This window comes from Echinops telfairi, unplaced genomic scaffold, assembly GCF_000313985.2.
Source record: "Echinops telfairi isolate 266 unplaced genomic scaffold, ASM31398v2 ScPeMD7_7469;HRSCAF=8507_0, whole genome shotgun sequence".
NCBI lineage: Eukaryota > Metazoa > Chordata > Mammalia > Afrosoricida > Tenrecidae > Echinops > Echinops telfairi.
The window spans coordinates 21,179,762-21,187,758 of NW_022111372.1; the positions used below are offsets into that span (position 1 = coordinate 21,179,762).

General features: G+C 35.7%; 1 protein-coding gene across 2 annotated transcripts; it reads right to left on the reverse strand.

Annotated features, from left to right (window-relative positions):
* Positions 1-202: 202 nt before the first annotated feature.
* On the reverse strand, positions 203-442 carry LOC101661760 (keratin-associated protein 19-6-like). 2 transcript variants are annotated; one of them, XM_004713105.1, is made up of 2 exons: positions 358-442; positions 203-294 (listed from the first exon to the last, which is right to left on the reverse strand). In XM_004713105.1, exons 1-2 carry the CDS (start codon positions 440-442, stop codon positions 203-205), a joined length of 177 nt encoding a protein of 58 aa, XP_004713162.1. The 2 variants fall into 2 exon arrangements, with proteins under 2 accessions (XP_004713162.1, XP_045140405.1); XM_045284470.1 differs by having other exon boundaries at positions 203-442.
* Positions 443-7,997: the final 7,555 nt, after the last annotated feature.

Sequence of the window (7,997 nt, forward strand, 5' to 3'; positions counted from 1 at the left end):
ATATCATCAATTATAAAGGCAAAATACAGAGAAATTTCTGATTATGACAGAAATGTATGTTAATTAAAGAATCTTCTGAAATTTTGCGATCCTGAGTGCTTATGTAGAAATAGTTTTTGCCTGGTCTTGATTGTTCTGTAATGGAGAACAGAGCTGAAAAGTCCCCTTAGAGTTTCATATGCTAGATTATCAGGCTAGTAGTTCAGTAGAAGCCAGAGAATCCAAAGCCTTTGGAGCAAGATGGGCGGAAGCAGCCATGTCCGTAGCCTCCGAAGAAGGGGCCGTATCTGTAGCCTCCGAAGAAGGGGCCGTATCCGTAGCCTCTGGAGCCACAGCCATAGCCCAGTCTGTTGAAGCTGCCATGGCCACAGCCGTATCCCAGACCACCGAAGCCTCCCAGGCCGTAGCCCAGGCCTCCGTAGTAGCTGCCGTAGTAGCTCATGGTGTCAGGAAGGATGAGTGGCTTGCTGTATAAGACAAGATTCTGAATATGAATGTTGACACCTGTACACTGATGCTTATATACCCTGATCGGGTCATGTGATAAAACACATTCCTTCTGTTTTTGTGACATTCTAGGTGACGTTCAACACAACTTGACATATAAAGATGCCCTCAAACTCATTAAAATGTTTCGGCTTACATTGCTGCCTGGTGATGCTGCTCCTTCAACGTGTTGCATCACTTTTATGAAAGGAATTCCATTATCTGCAGAGTCTGCACATACCAGAGCCTAAACAGAACTCTCCATAAGCAGGCATACCACACAATGCTTATTAGATGGTGTATTTTAAAAAGAAACTTTGCCCATTTCTGACTCTCCTTGAAAATCGGTCAAATTCATGGATCTAAAATGTATTGTGTGTCTTTAAAGTCCTCTGTTACTTCATGGTTTATTATTAATTTTAGTAAAAGTAAGGGTTCACTGGAAAGTCTGAACTCGTTTTCAGTGAGTTCAAGTAGGGGTTTCATATTTTAAAAATCCTTTAAACATAATTTAGAATATTCACCACCATAGCCTATATTATTTTTTAGGCTTTGTATACTAATTAAAAAAAACTATTTAGTTTCAACAACAAGGTATAATGTAGTTCCAATATTAAAGGTACATTACAATAATCAAATATCTTTTTCATAAGTATTTATAAAAATAGGTCAAAGTTCCCTGTCACACTTTTCTGATATGACACAAAAAGATGATGTCTGACTTTCTATCCTTAGAGAAACCATTTACCTAAACCATGTATCTAATCTCCCTTTTATTCAATAATCATTCTGCCTTAGATCCTTTTAGTTCCCAAGTCACTAATGTAACCTGAAATGGAGAGATATATACAAATTCTCTTTGGCCCCAAACCATTTTCACTCATTTACCTAATTTCTTCTACTTGTTAATATATTTTACCATAATTTTTTGACCTTGCACTTTCTTGGCCCTTGGATATTCATCTAGGGAATGTATAGCTATATATTTTTCTAAAATATAACATATTTACTAAGACTTTAGTTATTAACAATGTATTTCAAGGACAAAGTCCTGAATGATGCTGTTGACATTAAGAATATCCAGTCAGTCCCTGCTCATAGGAACCCTGTGTACAAGAGAGTGAAATATTACACAGTCCTGCACCATCCTCAAAAGAGTTCCTATATTCAAGCCCACGATTGAAACCACTCTGTAAATCCATCTTGTCAAAGACATTGCTCTTTTTCACTGAGCCTCTACTTTATCAAAGATGATACTCCTCTCCAGGGACTGGTCTCTCCAGACATCATGTCCAATTGATGTGAGACGAGGTCTCACCATCCTTGCTTCTAAGGAACATTCTGGATGTACTTATTCAAAGACATTTGTTTATGCTTTTACAGTCTATAGTGCATTTCAATATTCCTCACCATCACCATAATTCAAATGCATCAATTCTACTTCTATCTTACTCATTCAACATCCAACTTTTACATGCACATAAGGCCACTGAAAACACCATGCTTGCATTATGTACCCCTTAGTCCTCAAAATAATATCCATGTCTTTCAATGTTTTAAAGAAGACTGTTCAGCAGATTTACCTAATGTCATTTGATCTCCTGACTGATGCTTCCATGAATATTGATTATTGATTCAAGCAAGACAAAATCCTTGACAACTTCAAGTTTGTTTCCTGTTATTTTACCTAGTGGTCTGGTGTAAGGAGGTTAGGTTTTAACTTGAATTGTAATCTATACTGAAGGCTGCAGTTCTGGATCTGAATCAGCAAGTGCCTAGCTACATTGTGTCATCTTCATTGAAAGTTGTTAATAAGCCTTCTTCCAAACCCAATACTGAATTCTTCTTCATATAATCCAACTGCTCTAATTGCTTGCTCAGCACTCAGATTGAATAAGTATGGGGAGCTGTTACAGCCTGGAAATACACCCTTCCTGGTTGTAAACCACGCAGTATTCCCTCAACTTCATGCCACTTACCCTTGATTCATGTACAACTTCCATCTAAGCACAATGAAGTATTCTGGAGCTCTCAGTCAAGGTTATCCATAGATTGTTCTTATATACACACACTCCATTGCCTTTGCATGGTTAATATGACACAAGTATACATATTTTAGGTATTCTCTGCTTTTATCCAAGATCTTTTTGACATCAGCAGTGATATCCCTTGTTTACGTCCTCTGGCCTGAGCCTCTGTCAATGTATTGCTACAATCATTCAATGCATTGCTTCAATCATTATTGTATAAAAGTAAGTAAAATTTTAATCCATATTATATCAATTATATTGTTCTATAACTTGTGTATCTGTTGGTGATATGTCTTTGGAATGGGTACAAATACAGATCTCTTCTAGTCAGGTGGAGGAGTAGCGCTCTTCCAAATTTCCTGACACAGCCAAGTGAAGGAGTGCTTCCAATGCTTCAAATACTAGTTGAACATTTCAATTAGTATTGCATCAATACTTGGAGTCCTGTTTTTGGCTACTGGTTTCAGTGCAGCTAAAATTTTCCCTTCAGGACCGTGGAATAGTTCTTATTTTGATACAGTGACTGTGTGCTTTTTCCATCTCCTTTTAATGCTTCTTACCTCAGTCAATTTTGGCCATTGGATATTTCAATATTACAACTCAAGGCTTGCTCTTTTTCTTTAGTTAACTCAGTTTAAGATATGATGGATGTATTTTCACTTTTTTGTTTTCCAACTTCACGTCTTTCCATATTTCATTATAATATTTTCCTATGTGTTATCAAGCTTCCCTTTGAAATTTCTGTTCCATTCTTGTCCTTCATCATTTCATTCATTTGCTTTAGTTACCCTGTGATTAAGAGCAATTGCCGGTGTCTTCTGACATACTCTTTGAAGGTTTTCTTTCTTTCTCGTCTTCTTAATTGCCGTTTACTTTAGTTGTGAATGATGGTGTTGATGCTCTCCCACAGCTCTTCAGGTATCCTTTCTTTAGTGTCTGTTGCTTCATATCTGCCCATGAAATGCTTTGAAAATTCAGGTCGATTATACTCAAGTCTGTAATTTGCTCTCTTTGACTTGTTTTCATTGTCTTCAGCTTTATCCTGAACTTATGTAGGGGCAATTAATGGTCTGTTCCACAGTCATCCCCTGCCCTGTTGTATGCACATATTTAGCTTTTCCCCCCTGAAAAACCCTTCAGAATGTTCATTTAGATTCCAGCATTGTGTTCCAAGGACAGTTGCTCTGTAATAATACTAACCCTGGTTATTTTCAGACTTCTAACATTTGATTGTCTCTTTCAACATGTAATATCTGACTGTTGTATTACTTTGTTTCTGCCTGAGGAGTGGCATTGGCTTCTTTCACAAATGTTTATATTACTTTTAGATATCTTTCTCTCTGAAGTACATCATTACATAGTTTATCCATTACAGTTGAATTTGTCATAGTTTACTATTATATTAACTATAGTATCACTATATAAAACTAAGCAGTATAGCCTTTCAATAGAATAACACAGCTGTATCTACTCTTACTTCATCTTTCATTCCTCTGAGCTATAGGTAGCTTCAAACTGCCTATTTGCGGTTAGCAATCAAACACAACATTACTAAGTCACAGGGTGTTATTTTGAGGTTAAGGTGTACCTGACCTAAGTCAGGTATTTTCAATTGCCTCATATGCATGTGAAAGTCAGACATTGAATAAGGAAAGCAGAAGAAAACTCCATGCATCTGAATTGTGGTGCTGAAGAAGAATATTAAAAGCACCATGGATGGCTGAAAAGACAAACTGATCTGTCTTGGAAGAATGATGGTCAGAGTGCTCCTTAGAGACAATGATGACGAAACTTTGTCTCATGTGCGTTGAACATGTTTTCAGAGAGATCAGTCATGGAGAAGTACATCATGTTTTGTAAAATAGAGGGGCAGCGAAGGAAGGGAAGCGACTGGCGCACACAGGCTTCTCCTTGGGAGAAAGACAAGGGAAACTGCTTTTGTAAAACTTTACCACCTCGGACACCCTGTAGGGCGGTTCTACTCTGTTCTCTAAGACCACTTTTAATTGGAGCAGACTCATTGGCAAGAGATTTTATTGTTTTTGCTATTTGCTCTTTACATATTTGGGTACAGATATTTTTCCCCTTCAAGTGTTTACCATACTTCCCCCAGTATGTCTGTGTGGTGCATTTGAAACAAATAGTGTCTATAAGTACTCTAGAATCCTACATAGCAGAGAAGGTTGCTCGATTTTGACTCACTTACTTTGGACACTTTATCTCCTTTAATGTCATCAAAGATCCATAAACTTTACTAAAATTATCTCTAAGAACATGATAATACTACATTATCTCCAGGTAGTTAGTATGAGTTTTATTCTTTTTAGCTGCAAATGGCCTTCCCTAGTTTGTGGAAAATGCCATTAGGCTTAAAAGAGAAAGAATATGTATTGCTTTGCTATATAAAACTAAGATTTCCAGTGGAATAATAAAACTATACCTACTTTTATTTAGTCAATGTAAAGCTAACATGGTCAGGCTAGATGAAATGAAGCAGGTAGATCTTACAAATTAGACAAACAAATCTACTTCTTAATTTTAGTAAACAAACTTGAATCTTTCAAATGTATCTTAATGTTTTTAGTAGCATTTGGATTTTGCTTACTAATTATTTTTACTCATATCCAGTCAGACTAATTATTGATAGACTCAAGATCCTTCAGTAAAACTTAAAATAATAAATAAAAAGAGGTGGTCAATGTTGAGAATGCAGTCATCATTATAAACCCAGCTATGATAATTACAGGAATAAAAGACCATGGTTTTAAGATGCTTTATTTGAAAGTACTCAAAAAAGAAATTCAAATGACATGTCAAATCAGCATGATGGAGTAGAATGTCTACTGGTCACAAAAACTGGTTTCTTTCTCATCTAGCCATTATCACTCACGTTGTTCCTGATTCTTTGTATATTATATACACATTATAGATAATACAACTATATCTGAATTTTATACAGTACAACTATATCTTAACTCTTTTAAACTGTTTTTGTGTCCTGGGAATGAAAGGAGCAATGTGTAAACTTTATGCCCACCCCACAAGCAAATCTATCATTACATTATTGACTGTTATATTGAAATTGATGAATTCAAACCCAGGAATCCATTTTTTGTATACAAATTTAATTTTAAGACTACTATAGATCCCACGTTCCACCTCTCTTTGCTTGTAGGATTAATGTATGTAGTAATGCACTTTTTGAATTAACATATTAGAAATCTAAAGATCTGTTTTGTACTTTTTATACTGTTGGATACTTATAACCAAAATGTTTATTAGGATATTAAATAAATTTAGTCTTATTAGAAAATAAAAATATTACTATATTATATATAGCTTTATTATAGATTTCCATATTCTAATAACTATTTTCAATATCATTAAGAAATGTTCCACATTATCAAGATGATGATTCAATGAAGTTTAACTTTGTCTTGCATTACAAGGCATAAATAGGATTGCTTCCTTGTGATCACAATTTTTTTCTTATTTCATTATTGAGTTGCAACATTGAACAATATTTAATGCATCAATGCCATGTCATACCATAGCAGATTAGTGAGAAGATCAGTAACTGGAACAACTTGACAAAACCATATTTGATTTATATCACACAAAATGAAAAAATTATTAGCTAGTGACTTGGGAAGTAAATATTTTGGTAAATTTGTCATTTTTTCATCAAAGAAAGAAGCAATGCAGTTTCATAAGACTATGTTTATACTAACTGGAGATTTAGAAGTATGTTTTGATCTACCATCAATAGTTCTTACCAACAGAAGCGTCAACTACACATACGTTGTCAAAACCAAAATAGTTACTATTCAGTTGGGATTCAATGGATATATGAGTGAGCATAGAGTGATTTTCCAATGTTGAATTTGAAAATCAATACCCTTAGATTTTTTTAAGTAAAAAAAAATAATGGAAGCCATGATGTCACTTCAAAAAGAGAATTTATTGCAAAGGGGATAGAAATTTCCCACAACTATGAAAGCACAAAAAGGGGACACTTGAATTAGACAATTATTAAATAATGAATTTTATAAAACATCTTGGAAGTTATATGCATATCATATTGGCTTGATCCAGAGACCTTTGTTTGGTCAAATTTTGCATTCAGGTTTCATTAATTTTTTGTTGCTTCAGGTGCTTAATTTTCAGGGCAGAATTTCAGATATTGGGTTAATGGAGCAGGAGTTCAGTAGAAGCCAGGGAATCCATAGCCTTTGTAGCCAGATTGGCTATGGAGGCCGTATCCATAGCCTCCGAAGAAGGGGCCGTATCCGTAGCCTCTGTATCCGCAGCCATAGCCCAGTCTGTTGACACTGCCATAGCCATAGCCCAGACCACCGAAGCCTCCCAGGCCATAGCCCAGGCCTCCGTAGTAGCTGCCGTAGTAGCTCATGGTGTCAGGGTTGGTGAGTTTGGTTTGCTGTTCAAGGCAAGATTGTCAGTATGAATTGCAATAAGTGTACAGGGATGCTTATATACCCTGACCAGAGCTTGGGATAAAACACGTGCTCCCTCCTATGTGTCATTTTGTTTCTTACACTTACTGATTATAACTCATTCATCCTTTGTCCCCTGAGACAACAGAAGGTCCTCACATTCATTAACTGTTTGATCTTGCTTTGTTGTCTTTTATGGTGTCTCCTAAATGTTATTGCATCACTTTATGGGAAAGAATTGTTATATCTTCAAAGTCCAGACATACCAAAGCCCAAATAGAATTCTTCATAGCAGGTGCATTGTATCCATTATATTTTATAGTTTTGTCTTTTTTTCAATCAACATATCTTATAACTGACTTCATTTAGAAATCAAGTAGATAAAACGAATCAAATTCAAAAATACAATTTATTTTAAGCATCTTTCTCAGGGTAAAAAGTACACCTTCATCCCTCAAACAGACAAGGAAATATTTCAAAGCCAGGACATATCAAATCCACTGTCACAAACACTAATAAAGACCCAATATACCATTTTTTAAAATCATTTTATTGGGAGCTATTCAGATATCATATCATTCCATTTTTCAATCACATCAAAAAGTATTGCACAATTGTTACCCCAATCTGTTTGAAAACATAGTCTTCCTTCATGAACTCCTTGCTATATCAGCTCCCCCTCATCCCCTCCCTCCCCCACTGTACCCCCAGGAACCCTCATTCTACCTGCTGTCTCTATGGGTTCCTCATTCCTGGGTTTCATAGACTATTTTTTTCACTTGCACATTAATTTAAAAATAAAACTGATCTTAGTTTAGAAATACAGGTTAAAACTGTTCAGAAAACTCGTCCTGACCTGTGTGTCCCTGCTCCCCTGTGCTCAGCTCTGGCAGGGGAGCTTGAAAAAAAAAACGCTGTTCAGAAACCAAGGCCGAATCACAATAATAATGGAAAAAATAATTCATAGACAACCTTTTTTATAGGCTTTTCCTTTTTTGTCATTGGATTTCTTTTTGTTGTTATTTTT